A 23,183-nucleotide genomic window follows, 5' to 3' on the forward strand; every position below is an offset into this window, starting at 1 on the left:
CGTTGCAGATGGAAGAAAGAAATGACAGTCTGTCACTCAGAAAAAGAGGGAAATCCACCTCAAATCTATCTTGGAGGTCTCTACCTGCCCACAGACCATTGCAGGAAAGGCTAAATAGGGGACTTTGGGGCAGGAGTGATAAGTCTTCTCTCATTCTGGGCTTGAAAAAGGAGATGCCTATTTAGTTGGAGATGTGCAGAGTGACAGGTTTCCACCAGCGGCTATTTCTAGCAGTGGAAAATGTGTGTAGCTGATTGCCTCTCCCTTCTAATGGGATGTTTGTTTTTCTGTGACTTTCCCGCATCCCTCCACATTCTCTTTTAATAAAAACCATTACACAAGGTTGGGATGAAATACAGTCCAAGACAGATGCAGTATGCAACTCCCAGACTTATCTATGAACATTTCTTAGCCCTGATGGGGAGAGTTTTGCCTCTCCACATTGCCTCTCCCAATGTCCCCACCATACAATGACCATGAATTTCCTATATTGCAGCTCCACATCTCTCCAAATCAGGTCAGACCAAGACCATGCTTCTTGCCATGAAGGCATCTCCAGTACTCAAGATACCTTAAGGCACCTATGTCTAATCCATCCCAACTCCATCCCATCAGTAGTCTAACCAGGGCTGCAATGCAGCCTGCAGGGCAGAGAAGGGTGGCCATTCGTACAGGGGCTCATCAGAATCATTTATTTTTCCCCACAAAACCTCAGTGATGTGTGGGCAGGGCTCAGTACTTTCCAAGCACAGAGGGAAGCCTGCCCTGGGAGGTCGTTGGTTTGGATCTCTTTGTGCAGGGCTCACTGAAGTATTTGGAAAGGATTCCAAGAGTAGGTGCTAGACCTCCAGTTATATAATCTGGTGTGCAACATGGACTCCTGCTAAAGTTTGTTTTGTTCTTGAGCTGCCTCTACTCTTCTGAGTACCATGTATGGGGCTCAGCCCCAGATTCAGAGTCCTCAGGCTCAATTCAGCCGCCTGATAAAGGCTTTCAGGGCCACCTGAAATGCACCATGTTGTCTGAGACATCCTCCTGGGGCTGGTCAGTGTGACACGGGACATGTGAGACACCTGTACCCCTCTGGACCAGCAGCTGGTGGCTGGGCAGGATGCTTTACCAAGCAGAATGCTTATTTTTAGGCAATTAAATTGAACCCCAAGTCAAGGGAGTGCATAGGGTTTAGAGAGTGATCCAGCTAGCCTGGTGTCCTTGTGTCCTTCAGGCTAACAAGAATGGCTCTCCAGGCTCTTTGGAGCAGGGACAGGATTCAGTTGACTAAATGGAGGCAGTAGGGTGCAATTTTGTGCTCTTTGGTATAGAGCCGTTCTAGAGCTGCTTCCCCAGAGGGCTTGGGTTTCACAGAAGCCTCATCCATCCCCATGAAGACATGTCTACCACTTGAGATGACTCCAGGCATCTATGTTTAAGCAACTGCACAAAACCAACCTTTTCTTTTCCATTGATGATAATGGCAGCTCCAAAGCCACTGCAAATGGAGACACCTACACCACAGACACACAAATGTGGGTGCCTTGGTCTGGACCCAGATCTGCCTAGATGGTTACATGTGTGCATCTGTGTGCTTCTGGAGCACGTACACTGCAGGAGAGCTCCCTGAAAATGAAGTTCCTCACTTCTTTCTCCTTAAAAAAAAAAAAAAAATCAAGAGAATCAGAAATTACACTTGACTGAAAGGCCAAGTCCAATGCAAAGCAGAGGAACAGAAATTATATTGACCTTTAAGTATAGAGTCACAGCTGAGAACCCCAATTTTGTAAGTCTTTTTCTAATATGTTAATTGTAAAAGTACTTTTACCTCTTCGCTCACAGAGTTTGGAAAGTCATTGATAGCACTGCGAGTGTTATCCTGGACTGTTCTTAGCTTTCTCCTAGTTTCTGCTCCTAAGGAAAGATGTATTTTGGTTCATCCTGCTGGGACACATCTAGGCTAAGGAACAGACCCCCACATGATACTTCTGACTTCCCATCTTCTGAAATACATGGAAATCACCTCCATTCCCCATTCTGTGCACACAACGAAATTTCTCCCCCTTTTTTTTTCTTTTTTTTTTTTTTCTCATGACCAGACTTTTCCCCTCACTTTGGATATAGCTACAAACTTCACTCCATCAATGGTCCCGTTTCCCTGAAGGTATATTTCAGGAAAACATCAAACCATAGGTATTTTTGTCTCTTGCTGGAGGGAGGGTAGCTAGGTTGGGATTGCTTTCCTTCCTGAAATGGCCATTACTGGTGTTGACCCCAGGAGCCCAGTGATGTTGTTGACACTGTTACTCATACCGGAGGTATCAGACCAGAGTGCTGCTGTTCATCTTCCTATCTTAATCCCAAATTTGAATTCCAAATGTTATTACTTTGTGCCCCATTGCACAAGGAAGATAGGTGATGACATTCAATAAAATCGGATTACTGGCAAGTTAAATGATCCTAAGCTGGATTTCAGCCCAAGGATTTTCATGCTGCATAGGCTTTCCTTGGTTATTTTCTGTGAAAAGAAGTAAATATTGCAAGGATGTCTGCAGACGTCAGTCAAATGTTATGACGAATCTGAGCACAGCTGAGAAGGAATTACAAGGTGGGGAGAACACAAAGCTCTCTCTGGGCATTGATCCCAGAGCTGTGAAGCACAGGAGCATTTCCTACATTATGCTTTCTGCTCCTTTGTCCAGTTTACTTTTAAATGACAGAAGAAATAGCTTTTCCCTAGCTTCCAGTGAACAACGAAAGCATCTTATGATCTCCCCAGTGTGAAGTCTTCCTCCTCCTGAGACAGTTTCATACCAGCTTAGTTATATGCCTTAAAACAACTGTCTCCCTGTCGTGCTTTTTCATAGTCCTAGATAAATATTTAGCTGTGACACAGGGTTGTTAGGAACCAGGTATACATGAGCTTGCATGTATTATTACATCAACATCAAGTTTAGAAGACACCTGACTGAATAAGACCCATGAAAATTTAAATAACAGTAAAGTTAATAATAAACATTAGGGTAAATTCTTATCTTTGCAGTTGCTGTTTCTCAGACATATGTGCAAACTATTTTTCCAAAAGGTTTCTTTGCACCTCTAAGGCATGCCCTTTGTGTTTGGAGTTGAAAGCAAAAGCCCCCCTGCAATTTCCTGACCGTGGGGTGCTGGTATTTAGGAAAGCCTCTGGAACTGGAAGACCTGTGTTAAAGCTTCCCCTTAGCAGTGCTGCATGTATTTGAGTGTAAAAGTCTTGTCTATGTGTTCCTGTGAAACATCAGTGCCGTTTTGACTCTGTGTGGAAGTGCCCAGGTCCCCAAGCTAGCATTTTTTTCTGAACTTTTCTCCCAGCTGATCATTAGGCATCAGTGGAGGATACGTGCAGACACCTAGCTTTGGAAGCAGTCACGCTAAATATCCCTTTCTTTTTTCCTTCAGCTGCTCCATGATTCATAGCCTTGATCTGACACCCTCTTGGTAATTATCCCCTTGGAGCAGAGACGAGAGGCAAATTCTGAGCCGATGCAAGTGGGCAGGAGCAAGTACCCTGCCAAGCAGCAGAAACAGCACGGGTCCTTTCTGCTACCCCCTTTAAAAGGAGGTTTAATCCAGAATTTCTGAATGAAGCAGGTTTTCCAAGAAGTGGAGACCATATTGCTATTTTAGCCGCCATGGTTATTGCAAGCAGGCAGGGCTTACAGAATGGGAGGGCCAAGCTGACAGGAGCAGAAGGAGAGAAGGGTGGAGACCCTCAAGAGATAGCCCAGCTGGGTGTGAAATAAAACCCCCAATGGATGGCAGGGCAGTTATAATTTGTGCATCCTGTGATAACCACAAAACCCCCAAAGGAAGCCTCCTGCACAGCTACCCCCCTTCCCCTGCAGTGGCTGCTGACTCCTCCATGTCCCTTAAGGCAAAAGGCACACTGAGACCAGACCCTGCTGAGAAGGGAACAAACCTCTGCATAAGTGGCAAAGCGCCTGTTCTGATCATTTAAGAGAAATCCTACAGTCCAGATCAGCAATCTAAAGAGGCGTGCACCAAATGCTCAGGGAGTGAGGTTCCCTCATCCCTGCACAAAGCCAACAGGACCCGCACAGCCCAGATCTGCTGCTGAGGCCAACCAAATGAGTTTCTTCTCCTTTAACTCCCAAAACAACCATTGCAGCAAAAATCCAATGGCCATTGAAGCCAGCCTGATTTGTAGGCAGACCTCCATGTGCCAGCTCTAATTGCAGCCAGAAGCTTTCAGGCTGTTCTGCTTTCCTTCATCTCCTGAGGTCTTTTTTAGTTGCTGCCAAGGGAGCTTTGCTCCGGTCTGTTCTTGCCACTGCACACACCCAGCATGGAGACCCACCACATCTTGAGGGGGTCCCAGTCTCCCAAGCGCTATTACCCCAGAACAATGTGCCATGGGTTGTTTTTGCAATGTATTATGGATGCTGGTGCATTAAAACAAGTGTTTGAGGAGCTCAGCATCACTTTCCTCCTCTCCAGCCCAGGGACACCGTTATACTGATGCAGCTCAGGTTTTTCCCTAGACTGTTTTGTCTTGGCAGTTAACATGGAAATATGCTGATCAGCAGAGAGTGGGGGGGGGGGGGGGGGGGGAGGATGGGGGGGAATGTGTTCTGTTATTAAAAAGGGAAATATTTTGCAGGGAGAAAAGGAACCGCCTCTCTCATACTGGCAAGATTAATAATGTGCATCCTCACACTCATTCATTTATTGCCACTCTGGTTTCACAGCTTTTAGGTGCCGCATAATGCAGAGTCACAGTAAGAGGAGGTGAGTCTGGGCTGAGGGACATGGAAAGTCTCTCTCCAGGTCTGACCCAGAAGCTAAAATCAGAACAAGGCGCCTCTGCTGGGTGCAGAGCAGGTAGGGAGGGCTGAACGAGCTTGCCTAAGCCTCACCAGAAGCCTTCTCAAGGTGACCTTGCAACAAAAAGAAAGTCAATTTTTAACCGAAGCCATCATGAAAACCAAATTTGGAGAGTCCATTTGGGTGCGAGGGCTATTTTTACCACGTCTGGGTCCGGGCTGGGAAGGCTCAGGGTTTAGCAGGATCTGCCAGTGCAAGGGGGAGGATTCGGTGCAAATCTCTGAGCTTATTTTTAGTCTCCTCCTAGCTGCAGTGAGCACTCCTTGCCTGAACACCAGATAAAAAACTTTCAGCACCTTTCCCTCTTGCCACAAAAAGTGCAAAGATTTGATAAGAATTCAGTCCTTATTACACCGTGGTGGTGTGGTGCTGACCCCACCAGGGCAATGCCCCCCCAGGCCAGCCCCTGCACTGTGCATCCCTTGGGATTCCCCATCGCCCACTCCAGGTGGGAGGTGACTTGAGAAGAGAAGGAGACGGGAATTTTGCACCATGGGGGCATGGATGGCAGAGGCAATATATCCAAACAGAGAAAATCCCAAATCCAGCCCCCTCCAGGTAAGAATCCTAAATCAAACCTTCCTTAGATGAAAACCCCAAAGTAACCTCCATCTAGATAAGAATCCAAAATCAGTCCCCGAACTCCCATTCAGATGAAAACCCCAAATCCACCCCCAAACACCCAAGCAGATGAAAATCCCAAGTCCCCACCTACTCCCTCCTCCAGATCCCAAATACCAAATCCCAAATACCACTCCCAAACTCTTATCCCTTTGAAAATCCCAAATCAATCCCCATCTATATGAAAACCTGAAGCCCTCATCCTGTTGAAACCCCCAAATCTCCCTCATGCAGGTGGGAATCTGAACCCTCTCCCCCAAATCCTCATCTAGGTTAGAACCTCAAATCAACACTGAAACTTCTTGCAGGTGAAAACCCCAGATCCATCCCCATCCTCACAAAAATATCAAATCCTTCCATACTAGTAGGAATCCCACATCCCTGCATGCAAATCCCCATTTATAAGGAAACCCCAAATTCCCTTCCATGCAGCTGAAAAACCACAAATCTCCACACAAGCCCCCATCAAGGTGAAACCCCCAAATGCACTGCCATGCATGTGGGAACCCCCATTCGGCTCCAAACCCCAATCCCAATGAAATCTGAAAGCTGCCCCCACGCATGTGCGAACCCCAAATCCTCCCCAAACACCCACCCCAAAAAAACCCCTCAAGTCCCCCCACATGGAGATGCAAAGCCTGAACTCCTCCAAACTCTATCCCAAGGAACCCCTCCACGTGCTCCTTATAGCAGGTGGGAATCCCCCACTCCTCCACCTCCATCCTGATAAAAGAAACAAAACGACCTCAGCCCCCATCCCGATGAATACCCCAAACCTCCACACATGCAAATGGGAATCCCAACTCCCCCGCAAACCCCCTTCCCGAGGAACATCCAACCTCCTTCCCCAAACTCCATGAACTCGCCAGATAGCACCCAGTAGCAGTTGGGAACCCCAAATCCCCCTTAGACCCTCATCCCAACAAAAACAAAATCAAAATCAAACACAAGCTCTAACCTCCCACCCCAACGAAAACCTCAAATCCCTCCACTTGAATCCCACCTCCCTCACACTCCCATCCCGAGGAAAACCCAACCTCCATCCCCAAACTTCATGAACCCCCCAAATCAAACCCAGTAGCAGGAGGGAACCCCAAATCCCCCTGTAGACCCTCATCCCAACAAACAAACAAAACAAAACAAAACAAAACAAACAAACAAAAAAAACACTACCTCCCAACCTCCCACCCCAACAAAACACCCCAAATCCCTCCACTTGAATCCCACCTCCCTCACACCCCCATCCTGAGGAAAACCCAACCTCCATCCCCAAACTTCATGAACCCCCCAAATCAGACCCGGTAGCAGGAGGGAACCCCAAATCCCCCTGTAGACTCTCATCCCAACAAAAACAAACAGAACAAAACAAAACAAAAAAAAGAAAAGAAAGAAAAGAAAACACCACCTCCCACCCCCCAAAAACCCAAATCCCTCCACTTGAATCCCACCTCCCTCACACCCCCATCCCGAGGAAAACCCAACCTCCAACCCCAAACTCAGCGAACCTCAACCCCCCTTTCTATCAATCAATCACCCCCACACCTCCCACCCCAAAGAAACCCACAAATTTCCTAAAAGCCCCTCTCCCTTCAAACCCCCCCGTGCCAGCCCCCTCCATCCCTGCGGGGCGGAGGCGGGGGCGGGTCGGGGCCGCCGGGCGCCTCCCCCGGCTGTGGGGCGGGGGGGAACCGGGGCCGGCTCCGGGAGCGGGGCCGGGGGAGGGCAGCGCCCGCCCGCCCCAAACGGGGACAGCGCCGGGAGCCGCTGTGGGATCGGGGCCGGCCGCACCGAGGCACCATGCGGGCACCGCTTCTGCTGCTCCTGCTGCTGCTGCTGCTGCACGGTGAGTGGCACCGCCGCTCCCCCCGGAGCTGCCTTCCCTTTGCTACTTTATTTTTCTATATTCCTAGTTTTCTATATTCCTAGTTTTCTATATTCCTATTTTTCTGTATTTCTGTTTTTCTATATTTCTATTTTTCTATATTTCTATTTTTCTATATTTCTATTTTTCTATATTTCTATTTTCTATTTATTTCTTTCTATATTTTTATTTTTACTATTTTTTCCCCAAGCTTTTCGGGGCTTTGCGCATCCAGCATCCCCCCCACCCCCCTCATCCCCTTTACTCGGGAAGCTCTTGGCAAGTTGAAAACAGAAAAAAATAATGAGGGGGATGCTGAATCTGGCTCTATTAACCCTCTCGTTCAGCAACGAAGTGCGGGGAGCCAACCGGCAGCGCAACTCGGGGCACGGATCCGTAGGACGGCGAGCCGCAGTGCTCGTTCCTTTATGCAGCGGTACGAGCTGCCCGCGCTGCTTCTTCGCTCCCTCGTGTGGCCTCACAAAGCCCCCCCAGATTGGGCTTGTGCCCAAATCTTGGCGGTTTGTGGAAGGGAGTGCAGAGCGCCAAGGCGCAAGCAGCTCTTTTGGGGTCCCACCAGGCGAGGGAGAACTTTGGGTTGGTGTGGCGCTGGTCCAGCACGCAAGGTGCCGTAGGCATGGAGCCCTCCACCTTCTGTTTGAGGAGGTGGCATGGGGAGATGGGGGGAAAAAGGTGATGGAAGATGGCAAAGTCAATGATAGAGCCGGATAAAGGATCGGCATCTGGAGACCCTTCGCGGTGAGGTGGGTTTGGGGAGGTTTGGGGCAGGAGGTGGAGATGCTACCTTGGGTTGTGCAACAGCACGGGGGGCATGGGCGCTGCAAGACCGGCTGCGGGTACCGCAGAGGCTGCAGGAGGGATGGTTTGGGGAGAGATGACTGTAAACTGCTCCGAAAAGTAGCGGGGAAGGGAACCGCACTGATTGCTTTCAGAGCGAATAAAGGCGGGGAGGAGTTGGGGGATTTCTCAGGGAGAAGGGGGGGGGGGTAGAAATTAAAGGAGAAGGTGAAATCTTGCTCCGGGTCATGTCACAGAGCCGAGCCTCTGCGGAGCTGGATGTGCTTTGGTTTAAGGTAACAAAAGCTCGGGAACTCTCCGGAGGTAGAAGCAGAGCAGGGGCAGGGCCCTGGGGTTTGAACTGGGGGGGGAATTGGCTGAGGTCAGGCTGGAATCTCCGCCTGCCCTTTTTTTATTGTTCTGCTGCTCTCAGGACTGGCGTAGCGATGGCAGAGGGGGAAAAAAAAGCGTGTCGGGTCTTGGTGGGTGAGCAGGTGGGAAGTCCTCATCTCCTCCTGGCGCCGCCGTGGGAGCTGCAGAAGATTTCTCTTGCCATTAAAAACCCTCAGTCTCATTAATGTTGGCACGAAGCAGGAGCCGTTAATGCAGTTTTTCTTGCACCAGCCAGAACTGAGCTGAGTTTAGTTGAATTTGGCTTCTCAGACAGTTTTGTGTTGTTTTTCAGACCTGAGGGCTAAATATGCTCGGACTGGCACAAAACAGGCTTTCGGCTCCAGGACGGTGCCCTGGGAAGGAAGGTGGAGGGACCTGTTTCTGTAGCACTCTCGAGTGATCCTATTACATATTTCTCGGAAATTATTTGATTAAATCCTCCCAGACAGCATTTCCTGCCATAGTTGCTGCTCCGAAGTTTTGAAATAAGCTACTTAAGAGGTGCTTTTGTGTTGCTCCCTGGGTGTTGGCACCAGGAATTTCTTCCTTAGGGGTCAAAATAGGCACCCTTAGCTGCTGGGTGTTTTGGCTTGGGCTCTGTGGCTTGGCCAGGTTTATTCTGCTGGTCCCAGCAGTGCTTGTCTGGTATCTGCTGTGATCACCTGAATTGCTCAGCCCCCAAAGTGCATCGTTCCCCCCGCCCCCCCCCTAAAATGGGAAGAAGTTGGGTTTGTAAATGAAACTACAAGTTTTTTGGTGTCTTACAACAGTAACTTGGATGGGGCTCATTGCTTGCCTCCCTCCTGCAAGAGCTTGATGTTTAGGTTGGATGTGAAATGGGTGCGTGAGCAGGGAGTTGGGATTTGGGAGAACAGTTTGGGGTGTCCTGAAGAAGAAGGTGACAACATCGTGCTAGGGGTAGAGGAGAATTGGGCTGGAGTTTTTAAAAGCAGCTATTTGGGGTACAGCTGTTTCCCTACAAATACTCATGTCCAGGTTTGTATCTGATTGTGGAAAGATTCCCATTTTTTTTTCCTGCTGTACGTTGGAATAAAATCAGCCTCTGACAAGGCACGGCCAGTCCATCCAAGAGATGGAGCGAATACAACATCGGGCAAATAACGTCTTTAAATCCAGCCAGTTTGCAAGGGGCTTGGAGTTACCCATTACGGCATGCTCCCAGGCCATTTGATTTTGTTTATTCCTTATTTATGAGATCTTCTATCCCACTTGGGGGCATGATAGCAGAATTGCATCAGGAAGAGAAAACCGATACGTTTCATTCTCAGAGAGAGGATTAAAAAGAGCCACAGCACAAACCTGTCCTGGGGGTGAAAGGCAGGAGCAGGTCCTGCCCTTTGTCCAGCTCAAAACATACCACATACCTCCAGATTTTAAGATCTTGTTTCCAAAACAGCCCTCTTCATTCCCAAAAGCTGCCCTGGCTCCCTGGTACTTGGGGTTCGTGTTTGTTCAAGACAGACTGTCAAAGACGTGCATTTTTTAAATCTATCTAATCCATCGAATACTAATCCTGACATGGGCAGGAGCAGGAAATTGGGGCCATGCCAATGTGAGGAAAAAGAAGTTGTTAGCCAGAGTGTTTCAAAATCGGTGCTGAAGCAGAGAGTATCTTCATATACTGCTGCTGGAGGAACTTTGACCAGGTTTTTGCATCCCATTTCCAAACCTTGCCTCGCAAAGGCAGTGCCATGCCTTTGATTCCCCGGTGGCAAAGCAGATACAGTAATGATACCCCATGGGTCTGTTTAGGCGGCTTAATTAAAGACTTGTTTGTAAAGCACTTGAAGATCCCTGGATGAAAGGAGCTGGAACCATGCAATACACTGATTTAATTCCGGAGAGTTGTTCGAAAGGCTTATGAGGAGGAGGCTGGTGATCACTCATGTCAGTGGTGATGGGAGACTGGCCACAAATATCCGCTCTCAGCATTTCTGGGGAGGATTGGGCTGTGCTTTGGTTATTATTTACCCTATAAATCCTGCATCTTCTCTCCCCATCTGCACCCTCCAGAAGACATAAGCTTCCTGGCAAGGTGCAAGCGAGCTGTAGAGTGTTTTGGGGCATAGGCTATCGGGACTAAACCCTAGTTAGAGTGGATTTCCCAGGCTGTGCAGCAGCTCCTGTGTTATTCTGGGTGTGACATCACTATACAAGAGCAGAGGTTTGCTCTCAGGGGTTAGGTGGAGGGCCGCATCCATCCCATTTGTTTGCACACTGAATTTTGCCCCCTTCCCCGCGATGCTGAATCACTGCATTGCCCCTTTGCCCTACCCCTGAGGTCCCACCATGGCACCCAGAGCCCAGATGCCTTCAGCATCTCCATTGCCAGATGGTCCAAGCAGCAGGACCAAGCACAGCGCAAATAACCCACCCACGGCTGCCCAGAAGTTCCCAGCCGAGCATCCCCTGAGCCTTCGGTCCTGAACGTCGCAGGAGGGCTTGAACTCTGCAGGAATCCGGGTGGCCCAGTTTGGTCCATTCCCCGTGTGCAGGCATGTGAAATCTCACAAGCTCTCCGAAGCGTTTTCACATGCTTCTACCAACTTCCTCCTCGAAAGCCTGTTTACGTGCGCTGCTGGCTGCATAGCTTCTCCTGCAAGCGGCCAATCTCCGCAGAAGGATGTTGTTCCTGAATTCTTGCAATGCCTGTCCTTCCCTTCAGAGAGCTCCTGAGCAAAGTTTGCCTTTTTTTTTCTTTTTTTTTTTTTTTTTAATTTATTCTAGAGGACGCACACAGTCATCTGTCATTTGTTAGTCACAGAACCATAGACATTTATCAATCACAGCATGGTTTGGGTTGGAAAGGACCTCAAAGCCTATTCAGGTCCACCCCCCTGGACCACGTTGCTCAAGGTCCCAGCAGTAGTTCTCCAGCGACCTGTGCTCACCTCTCCACACCCCCGAGGGCTTCATCCTATAATCCCACATTGCAGAGAGCATCGCCTCTGGGTTTGGGATTGCCAAGGAAAGCCACCGAGTCTTTCCCCCTGCAGCAGGGTGGGATGGGATGTAAGTCAAGGGCGAGATCCCAGGCAAGGTGCACCTTCCTGCCCAATGTGCCTAGATGGGCTTATGCTCAAAAAATAAAAATACTGTAAGATATAGCTGTTGGGGTTGAAATCACAGGGCATTTGGGATGTGGTTGGCTAAGCCCGGTTCTTTCTGGGGGTCCCACTGCATGGTGGGGTTTGGGGATTTACCTCCAGTCTCCCGCAGAAGCCCTTCCATATGCTCTTGGTGCTCGACCAAAAAATTGCTGTCTTTTCCCTGAACTGACTGGTGTGATGGTGTCCCACACTCCGAGGGGCTTTCTCGTGCTGCTTCCTTCGTTATTTGGGAGGAGGGAGGCAGCTCATCTTAGCTTCATCAGGTGTTAATGGCTCTCGTTGTGTATTTTCCTGTTCTAGCACAGGCTAAAGCCTTGTGGTGATTTTCTGGAGGTCCTTCAGGAAGATGTAGACCCAGTTAGAGCTGGGAGGAGGCAGAAGGGCAGTGCTCTCCCCATATCACAGGTCCACTGTCGAGGCGCCTAAGCTGTAGCTAGCCTAAAACCATGTTACTCCAGAGTTGAACAACTCTTTTTGAGAAGGTGGAAAAGGCTGGGAAGAAAAAGATAAACTTCCCCATCGTTGTACAAAAATCATATGTGATCTGCTAACACGGGGCGTAAGGACTGGCTGTGCTGTCTTTTCTTTCTGTTTTTTCTTCTTTTTGGAGAGACTGCACAACGAGTGTTCAGGGACAGGGACATGACCTCCCTGGGGTCTCCAGGGCTACTGCAGTACAAACAACACCAACAAAGTCCTGGCGAGCAGGGGGCTGAAATGCAACAGCAGCTTTCCATGGCCAGAAGCTATCCCCTGGCAGTGCAAGGGGAAAGTGGAGAAGTCTCACGACATGTTTCAAGGGTTTTTATAAAGGCATCTGGTAACTTTGGAGTTCAGCCCAATGATGAAGAGGAGGAGCAGCTGACTTTGCTCTGTCAACACTCCTTTACAATGTGACCATGCTGAAGTGCTAATATTTTTTTTCTCTCTGAACTTCCCGGTGGGCAGGATCAGTGGCTTCACCCTCTTACAGAGCCAAGGTGAAGGGATGGGCTCCTTCTAAGGTGACTTAGCCCACTTCAACTTAGCTTCCTGCTTTGAATTGCAAATAGTGCTGGGACCAGTGAGTGCTTTGGGCAGTCCTGGGAAATACCAATAGTAACTTTGCTGCCTGCTGGGAGTGCAGAGCTCTGGGGTGGGATATTTGGAATGACCTACATGGGTGGCTGCATGCACAGGTTCTCTTGAATTAAGTCGTTCCATGCCTCAGAGTCAGCCTTGGCTCTTGAATATTGCTGAGAGCCATTGGGAACCAGCAAACGCCAGGATGCCTCATCAAACCGAACAAGAAAATTCCCTCTGGCCTTCAAGAGATAAAACGAAGCTGCTCCAGACCCTGAAGGCACCAAAATCCTCCATTGACCACTCGCTTATTGAGTCTTGTCACTGAAGTTTTCTGATCGCTACGCCTGGCTGCTTTTTTGCAAATCTTTGTGTCTTTGCACGTGCTTCTCCACGTGCTGCAGGCACCTTTCCCGTCCCGTAAATAACGTACGTGTCATGGCTTTCCTGGCCACAAGCCAGGACTGCTCAGTGTTGTGTGCGCTGCTGGTGACAGCTCGGTGACAAAGCATTGCAAGGAGGCAGGGAGAATGCAAACGACTTACTGAAATTAACTACGTGCAACGCCTCGACACCCAGCGTAGAGCAGAAGGGCTAATGAATGGGAAAGAGCCCCCAGCTCTGCTGTAGCACCTGATTTTAGATGTGCATCTGCAATAAAGAAGCTGCAGGAAGGCAGCCTCTAAACATGCAGCGCTCCCCGGGTTGTGATTTTCATCATTCATGTGCAAGGCACCGCAGCTTGATGAAGCACTGGGGCCACCACCACCCCCAGAGGCACTGTTTGGGTGCACAGGGCAGTGGGGAGGGAATGGGCCCAAGTTGCTCTTTTTCTCCACCTGAAGGACCCGAATGAGTTCCTTGTAGGCTCAGATACATAACTGAGGTCTGTAGGGTTGGAGCTGAGTTGTCCTTGAATCCAGGTTCTGTTAATGGAAAGAGGAGAGGCATCTTCTGATGACAATTCAGGTGTGTCTTGGGATGATTTGGACACTAGAGATGCTTGTGACCATGCATAGTCCCCTTCAGGGTCTGATGTTACACCAAAAGTGTCCAGGATCCATCCCTGGAAACCCTTCCATTGCATAACAGTATCTGCTTAAAAATGGCCAAAAAATTAGGTTTTGGGATTTGGAACAACTTCTTGGTGGTGTGTTAAGCGTACAACTTAAAGGTTGGAATATGGCAGGGCAGATAGGAAGAGCAGTCTTTGGGTTTAAAACAAGTCTGTCTTTGCAGCTAGGTGCAGGACAGATGCCTCAGAAACAGGCAGACAAGATCTGTGTTAAAATCTCCTCCAAAATTGAAAAGGTAAAGTTTTATTTCTGAGTTGTTCTCACTTTAGAGGTTGCAGTTACATTAGCATCCTCAATAAAAGCTGGATTAATCCAGAAGATTTTTCTCTGTCTCGCAAATTCTGTGTGTCTGTGGTCTTATAGCACATGGCTCATGAGACTGGCGAAAGAGAGGAGGAAGGTCATTTTGCAGTGTTAGAATACAGCCATAGTTATTAAAAATAAAGGCTGAATTTTTCTCTCTCAGCCTTAATTGATTTTAGTAAATTTAACTGGAGGAGAAGGTAGAAATTGGCTTAGAGTTCTTAAGCTGCAGTACTTAAAGATACATTAAATCTCCATGCTGGCTATTGTAAGAAAGCAGGAGACACGCTTGTCAGGCATTTATTCTAGGTGGCTTCTGCTTGACACAGGCAAACAGAAAATGCCAGATTCCTGACTTCGACAAAGGGGATTTGAAAGGGTTTGCAGAAGGGTTTAGCGAAACTGTTAGAGAAAGCCCTTCTTTGAAGCATAATAGCAAAAATGTTGTTTTTGAGTCCCCCCGGACTCTAAACGCAGGAGGGTGAGATAAGACATTCCACCACGTACACAAATGAGGAAAAAAAAATGTAAAAGTTTCAGTGGTACTGCTGCAGCCTGCAGAAACTGGATAGCTTTCAGGGTGGCTATTACACATTGCTTATCAAGGCACTGTATTCCTCGACTGTGAGAAAAAGAAGAGTAGTTAAAGCGATGCACTGTGTTCTCCAGCAGAGATGCAATTAGAAGTGGCTATATTGGTGTAACTTTTCCCTGGATAATTGCAAATAGTTGCGGCAGTACCAGCAGCTGAAATGGATCCATGAGTGGCTCCACCACGATGCAGCTCCTAGAGCTGTGCAATACTCCACAGGAGGATATCAGCACGTCTGCTCTGGTCCTCAGCTGTTCTGTAGCTTTCTTATGGAGGAACCGTATAGATATGATGGGTGTGATTAACAATGTTCAATCGATTGTTTTAGAATTTAAGAAAAAAAAAATGAATGGGTTGTATTAAAAAAGTCACCCTCCCAGCTCAACTGCAGAAATTTCTTCATTTTGTAACAGAGAGTTTACATGAAATTAAAGGTCTGTGATCAGTATAAAACACACTTTTCTTTTTCTGCTTGTTTCAGTGCATCTGAGGTTTAGCATTATTGCTGATGGTATGCAAGTATACTTAGAGCTTCAGAAGAATGTTATTAAATATATATATTCTAAATAAGCAATTAAAGTTGCCTATGTTGGACATTTCTAATTTATTAATCAACACAAGAGATACTTAAAGCATGGTTAAGGGAAGCAGGTTTCTAGCAAGTACTGGGTGAGCTAATATCAAGCTTCTACAAATGAGATGGCAATCGCACGACTTCAAACCCAGCCTTTTATTTCATGCTTTCTTTTAGCCATCTTCTCACTCTCTAGCTGCTGGTGACCTGATTTGGTTTCAGAGCCTGCTTCTGTTTTTTTTTTTGTTTTTTTTTTTTTTCCCCACAGGTTTCTCTTGGCAAGGTGAAGAAAGTAATAGGTCTCAGTAAATGCAGGAAATAATCACTCCTTTTTCTTTTTCTTTTTTTTTTTTTAATAATATTGGGTTTGTTTTCAGATGGATTAATTCCCCAATCTGGCTCGACACACAAAGTGTTCGTGCTCTCACAGGGGCAAATGCCTGCATCAAAGAGAACATGGATTGATGCCAAATTAAGGCAATGCCATAAGCACACCAAAATCACCAGTGGCAATGAAAAGCTGGATTGCAGCAATGCAATGTGCTGCAAATGGGATGAGCCCACACCTGCCATGGGGCTCCTGATAAAGCTTCACTTGGCCAAAAGAAAACCAGGGCAAAACATGAGCAAAACAGGACATGGCTGTGGGACTAGCAAGCGAAAATCACACTCTTGCCCCATTTTTCAGGAATGCAGGATTTAATCTCAGCACACCTCAGTGGCTCTCGAGATCATTCCTGCCAGTCTCATCCGTGCCTTGGGACAATTCACATGCCAAAAACTCAGTGAGAGATGCTGACCTCTGGTTTAGGTGGTAAATTTTCCTGTCTCTAACAGTCACATGGAATATCGTGGAAAAATAAGTTTTGAGCTTCTTACAACACCCTAGTATAGAAAATTACTTTGTTTCCTAAGATTTTCCTAGACAGATTAGAAAAAGCTCTCCACACTCCCAATCTCTGCAATTTTGTAGGCTTCTAAGATAGTTTCTCCAGGTACCAATGAATCCCCATTAATGGCATGCAACAGGAGAACATCCTTTTTCTCATTAAAGCCTCACACAGGGTTCAAAACCTCATTTTATGGCAGGGTGCTTTGATTTAAATCAATGTGGCTTAAATTATGAATTTTAATCATGATTTAAAATAGGGAAGCATAAAGTCTTAATTTGAATGATTTGATTTTAACCATGCTTTTCATTTCCAATTCATAGCTATATCCCTTAAGCAAGGTTGATTCCCCTTGGTTGCTCACTGTAAAACATGGAGATTTACGGCTCGCTATTACCTTTCAGCTGTATTTTCCATCCAGGTGGACACACTATTAACATATTTATTTAAGCAGCTATATAGACTGCCACAGCTCTATTTTGATTTCTAATGTATTCATCTTTGAAGTCTTCCTAGGTAGTGATGAATAACACTAATTTTGGGCTTGTTGCAGGCAATCACTCTTTACTTGGGGATGAAATTTCTGTTAAACTGACAGATGCAAAGCAGCATTTAAAATTCCTTTAAATACATCAAGCATCATAGGTCCTGAATACCTAGCACATAAACTTTTCAACGTGCTTTTGAGGTTAAAACCAAGCAGTTTATTGAGCAAATCTCAAGCGTCAATCTTAGATGGAGTTAGTGACTGAAATGAATTGTTTCATGTCCCTGGAGGGTTTTGAATAAACAGGAGTCATTCTCTTAAATCTCACTTTTACTGTTTAAAATGGGAGAGGAAGCAATTTTATTTTTCAGCTGCCAGTTCCCAATTGCTTTCACAGCTTAGAATTAACCATTGATGGCATGGCTGAATATGTCTTTCCAGTATATGCAGAGGGATTTTAAATGGCTAGCCAAGGTTTATATATGTAACATTTGACCGTCGAAGGCAGAAGAACCCTACTCTTGGTGTCTAGATACCCTGGACATCTGCCTATGGTGAGGTCAAACAGCAATTAAAGGAAAGAAAACCAAGATTTTAGGAGACTTTTTAATTGGCTGCCCATTTGTTGACCCATATCCAAATCCCATCCCATCTAGTGCTGAAAATACAAATTCCCCAAGTGCCATAGATATCTCATTTGGACCTAATACAATATATTTAATCTCCTCTTAGCTGCTAGATGACAAGTTTGGCCTTTCAGAAATTAAGAGGAGACCTGACCTTGCAGGACTGTGGCCCATGGCAGTGCAGGTTCTCCTTCCCCGTGGGACAAGGCCAGCTTGGAGCAACCTTCTTTGTGTCCAGGAGAGCAATGTAGCCTGGCAGATCCTGATGGACTTCCATCCTTCCATGCTGCATCTTGGGAATCTGGGGAGCGATAAACTCAATTGCCCCTCTTCTTTCCAAAGTAAAACACTGGTAATAGACAACTCTGCAAAACCTGCTGGAGCCTGGATCCCCTCAGCCAGCCCATTTAGATGCATCTCCCTGATGATCCTCCGTTACAGAGCGCTTTCTCCAGCAGGCCTGACAACTAAAACATTACTGGTTGAGGGAACAATCACACAAAAAGAACAACTTGATGAGCAACACATCCTTGTTGCAGCGTCCTGAGCCCCTCACCATAAGAGGCCCCTCTCAAAGGATGTTTTCAGTTGTTGAGCCTGGTCATTGCTGCCAAGACGGCTGTGGTTGTTCCTCCTGCCCTCACTGCTCCACATGTACGTGTGGCAGCTTTGGGGTAGCTCCTCCATGGAGTGGAGACATCTGCCTCTGCTAAGACACATCAGTTAAGGCTGCTGAAGTTGTCTGATGGGCCCAGCTCAAGGTGGAGGATGCACTAACACCATTCAGGCCCTGGCCCAGATCTTGCAGGCCTCACTTTGTGTTTCCTCAGGCCCACAGGCTGTTGGGGGTATCAGTATCCCATGATGGCCATGCTCCAGAGAAGCTCTGCCACACACAACAGTTCTCAAAATCTGACCTATAAGTCACCATCTTACCCTAAAACCCTTTTTCTGTGAGGTTTTCCAACAAGGAGAAGGCTGACAGCAGTTAGGGTGGTGTTAATAACTCCTGAGGGCCAATATTTCCACCGGTGGGGGTTCGTGACCAAGGACAAAGCTTATCACCCATCAGTATCAGTGTTCCCTATGTCAGAGCTCCTCCAAACCATGGCTGCAACTGATGGGGGTAATTTAGGGCAGCCAAACTTGGGGAAAAAACTGTTCTTATGGCCAAGAAAGTGGCACAAGAAGAGGAAGGGTGGCTTGGTGGGAAGGGGTCAGTGAAAAGTGGGAACCTGAGGTTGGGTTGGTAGCAAGATGCATTGCCTTACAGGCAAAATATAGTTTGTAGGGTCCAGTAATGTTCTTTATGAAGAGCTGGGGAGAGAAATGCAGAAATATGATAAAGGGAAGAGCTGTTTTTCTGTTAACAACAACAAAAATCCAGCTCTATTGTGCTCATATGAAGCCTGGCCACGGGTAGCTGACAGCTGCGCAGGGTAAAGTTTTGGGGGTGGTTAAAGGGTTTTTGGTGGCACAGCAGCCCCTGGGGGAGCAGGGCTCTCCTTCTCCTGATCCCATTAGAAACAGAGATTATGGCGTCTCATCCTCATCGCTAACAGCAGCACGGAAACTCCATCTCAGGGCCCAGCACAAACAACTCGATAGGCATCGGGATGGGGGCAGAGCCACGGCACGGTGCTTTTAGGGGGACAAAGCAGAGAGGAACACGGACAGCTGCTTTTTGGACAAGACCCAAAGATGCTAAGCTCTGAGGTGGTGATTGTTGAGGTCCTGCTGCATTTTGGATGAGAAAAGGAAGGCAAATTTTGATGCTGGGTGATTGCACTCTGCTTTGCCAGCTTCCCTTTCTAATTGCCTGCAGAATTTTTTGGCATCGTGACTGTGGAGATGCTTCCAGCTCTAACCTGCAAACACCTGCAGGGTCCTGCCCCAGGAGGAGGGCTGCTGTGGCTCTAAGTATCTCAGCAATACTTTTAAGCAGAAAAAAACACACCAACAGTCATGATAAAAACCTGCAAAAAGCCCCTGGATAAAATACAGATTTTGTAGACCACCAAATTCACATGTAGCTTGCAAATTTGATGAGAAATACTCACAGGACAGCCATGCCGAAGGAACCCCAGCAATCTGGGGGCTGTGTGTGTGAGTTTGAGGAATAGGGTGGCAGCTCTCTTGCTTTGTCTTCCATCAGAGTGTTTTGTGGGGCTGGCTGGGCTGCTCCAATCTGCGGCAACATAAGCTGCTTTCCCCACGAGCAGCGCTGAGGGCTGCCCCCAGCCCAGCTGGCTTTTTGGGGAGGGGTTTCCTGCTAATCCAGCTCAGAAGCAGTTTTAGGGGCAGGGCTTTATCTCCATCTCAGCTGGGGAACGGGAGGGTGAGGAAGGTTCATCTTGTGAGCTGTTTTTATAGGGACTTCGGCTCAGTCTGAACAGAGCAGAGAGCAAGGGGTAATAAGATTTTGCCTTTGCCCCAGTCTGGCAGGAGCAGATGCTCACAGCCTGCCTGTGAATTAAGTAAAGGTATTCCTGCTGCAGGAATTTATTTCATAGGGGACAGGGACAATATGAAGTTTATTTCAGATTTTCACAGGGACAACTGCAGCAAATAACCTCAGATATCTCGGCTCTTGTTTGAAGCAACATGACTGCCCTTTGCTGCAGAAGGCAGATGTCTGAGAGGTGCCCATGGGCTGATTTTCCATATTTCTCACCTGAAACAGCAGGGAATGGCTTGCTATGGCAACTTGCTACCTGGGCCTCACTGCACTTCCCAAAGCCCAAGGGTTGCAAATTGTCCTGGCCATGTTCAACCCATAGCCACTACAATGAAGCTACCAAGGCTGGGGAAAGGAGGTTCTCTCTCCTTAATAACATAAATTGGGACTGATGCATCTAGTTTTGTAGCAATAAATACCAGCTTTTGGGTCCAGCTGGAGCTGGTCTGGATGCAAGCCAGCTTCCACAAGGCAAGAGTCTGTGTGTGCATACAGCAGTGAGGTGCCTGACATCCTGATGCCGAGCTCATCTACATCACAGGTGAGTTCAGCCCTCCATGCATCGGGGATGTTTGCCAAACGGGAGGTTGCTCCCCTTCTTGTTTTTCTCCTATGTGGTCCTTCTCCTGTTTGGGAGAGCTGGTCCAAATCCCATGGCAACAGACTTGGCCATTCACAAGAGGCAATGGGTACAAAGTGGAACACACTGGCACAGGTTATCCAGGGAGGTTTTGGAGTCTCCCTCCTTGGAGATCTTCAAAAAATATCTGGATGTGGTCCTGGGCAGCCTGCTCTGGGTGGTCCTGCCTGAGTAGGGGTTGGACCAGATGGTTTCCAGAGGTCCCTTCCCATCTCAACCATTCTCTCAGGGAACAAACAGGGGTGCCCATGTGCTGAGTGGCCACAGCTAACAGAGGCCAGGAGCACACTTGGCCCAGGGAGCAGTGTCTAGAGTACACTATCTTGCTAGTCGTTAATTATTTAATAGCAAGAATCAATTCCCAAGCATTGCTAAAAGTCACTGTTTGCTTTTGATTGATGCCTCAAACTTTTCTTGCCTCTGTGGCCTGCAGGTCAGAGGCCTGATCTCTGAGAGTTGCTCCAGCTGGAGTCAAAGGATATTTTGCCCTGATAATAATAACCAGATACATCTGGAGGAGCTGGTGGTGCTTCTCTGAAGGTGGACTTAGAGTCTGGGTAGGAATTTTCAATTGTCTTTTCTGTCTTTCTGTAAACAGAGATGCTGTTTTTCTTGTATCTCATAGGGTAGAATTGTTTTTGCTATCTCTTGCAAGCACGATGGGGTTGTTCACGTAGCAGCAGCGGAGTAACTTGGATATTAATATCAATCCCAGCCCCACATCCCCCTTCTGTGCCCAGAGCTGTGGGTCCCATCCCTGACCCCCTTCCAAGGCAAGAGCCAAGCGTGGTCTTCGCAGACCTGCCAGCCTGGCTAAGGCGAAAGAGGAGGATGATTAACAGCAGGGAGGGGATGCAGCTCCTTCTTCCTTCCTGCTTCCTTTGCTCCCTTCCTTTGCCCTGCCATGGCCTGCCCCGACGTGTGACCTCCAGACTTGTGCCACTTCGCAGCCAGGAGGGAGAAGGGTTTTGGTGGCAGGGCCATGTCAGCGAAGCCCCAAGCTCCAAAGCTAAGCTGGGTGCAGGTCCAGAGCCCCAGGAGTTGGGGTGCTGCAAGATCTCCTTTCTATTAGATACCATTTAGTGTTTTTCTCCCTGACTGGTGAGTCTGCATGCTCAAACCCACTACCTAGATCTACCTGTCCAGGGATTTTAGGGAGGTGAATATGGCCACTGTTCCATCCTATACTCGTGTTATATTTTATGTTTCTCAGCACACAACAATGCCATTAAAACCCACCACAGCCTGCTTGCACTGCATACAAAATGCTGAGTCCCCGACCTAGTGACATCCTACAACTTACTGTGTTCTTCTGCTCAGCTCTAACCACGCAGGAATCCCACTCCTTGCTGGGAGGACAACATTGTTCCCTTATTGAGTCATAACAATGAGGTCACTGGGCTGGAAAGACAATGTCATTCAGCAGCCAAGAACCCAGCTGGCTGGTCCCGGTTGTGTCTCATCTCCTATGACAAAGCCACGTTTGATTTGACTCATTAAAGCCGTTGCAGGTTCTGTCTTGGAAGGGGTGACCGAAACGTGCATTGTTCTTCATCAACATTAAGTCAGGACACTTGGCCAACTTATTAGCAAGAGCCTTCTTCCTTTTCCACCTTCGCTGCTTGCTGTGTAAGCTTATATTCGTGCTCCTGGCAATGGGAAAACCTCTCCGGAGATGTGCCAACATGCATTTCAGAGCAAGCTAGCTGCTTGAAGGAGGACTCAAGGCCCTCAAGACATTCCACCCAGAGCCCGTTCTGCTCTAACATGCATCAGCTCAAACCACTTTGGGATGGCCGGTCTGCATTGCCAGCCCTGCTTTTGTTGGACACTCAATATTTTGGTGTCCCGGCTCCCTAGTGTGATATTGCAGCTAAACCTATGGCACTGGGGTTTTTCCATGCCTTGTATGCTCTACATGGGACAATTTGCCTGGCCCATACACACAGTGGATGGACCAACTTCAGCCCGGGACTGGCTGTGGACGAGGAGCATTTTTCTGCCCATTTTTTATGGGTTATCTTTCCCGTTATGCACCTTTTGGGTGGTACAGGCACAGTGCCCGCACGTAAGCAGAGAAATGTCCAAGTACTGTGCCCGCAAGCTGTATGTTCCCCATAAACCTCTACTTCCCTCCACTGTAATGTGGGAATGAGGACTGCAGCCTTCACTGCTCCATAGATGATGTTTTGAGGCCTGAGACCAGTGGCCACTTGTGCTCTTGACATTTCTTGCTCTTTTTGCCGTTCTGAATATGACCATCCTGTAAATAGTGAATAAATATGCCCTAAGGGACTTCTCAGGATAAACTCTGTTTAGTGCTGCCAGGTTGCTGTTTCCATTGAACCCCCCAATTTTCTTTTTTTTCCTGCCCACAATGCGATTGTCTTAAATCAGATTTATCTTTTTTTTGCTGCCCAGGCCCAGCTGAGCAGGAACGTTGGGTGTATGTTTACCTCCGCTGGTGTCCCAGCCCTAAAGCACAGCAGCCGCTTCTTTTGAAGAACATACAAAGCAAGGAAGAGGAGCAATTGTTTGGGAGGAAGTTGAACTATAATGTAATAGACTCTCATGGGGATTAGTATTAGTAATTATTTGTATTGCTGTGGCACCTAACCAAGATTAGGGCCCCGGGTAGCAAGGTGCTGGGCCAGCCCCTAAATGAAGACAGCTCCTCCATCCGAAATCTATCCCCTCCTGCATGTAGAGATGGGGGGGAACTGAGGAAGGGAGAGGTTAAGAAATGTCACCAGGGTTGTTTTGGAGGGCTGTGGCAGAGCAAGGATGTGAGCCAGT

General features: G+C 47.7%; 1 protein-coding gene and 1 long non-coding RNA gene across 5 annotated transcripts in view; one reads left to right on the plus strand and one right to left on the minus strand.

Annotated features, from left to right (window-relative positions):
* Nucleotides 1–7,174: 7,174 nt before the first annotated feature.
* PODXL (podocalyxin like) overlaps nt 7,175–23,183 on the plus strand; it is a 44,187-nt gene continuing 28,178 nt past the window's right edge. For 3 of the 4 annotated variants that reach the window (XM_080577373.1, XM_080577374.1, XM_080577375.1), the window contains exon 1: nt 7,181–7,339. In XM_080577373.1, the coding sequence (XP_080433499.1) occupies nt 7,294–7,339 (46 nt within the window). In that variant the 5' untranslated portion in view covers nt 7,181–7,293. Of the gene's footprint in view, nt 7,340–23,183 lie in introns of all 4 variants that reach the window. The other variant, XM_080577372.1, reaches the window with a different exon arrangement.
* Nucleotides 13,786–19,477, minus strand: LOC308188426. Its single transcript, XR_013945499.1, has 2 exons — nt 19,350–19,477; nt 13,786–18,606 (listed from the first exon to the last, which is right to left on the minus strand). It is a non-coding gene; the product is annotated as an uncharacterized lncRNA (long non-coding RNA).

The sequence above is a fragment of the Anser brachyrhynchus genome (genome assembly GCF_964034855.1).
Source record: "Anser brachyrhynchus genome assembly, chromosome: 1".
In the NCBI taxonomy this organism is placed as follows: domain Eukaryota; kingdom Metazoa; phylum Chordata; class Aves; order Anseriformes; family Anatidae; genus Anser; species Anser brachyrhynchus.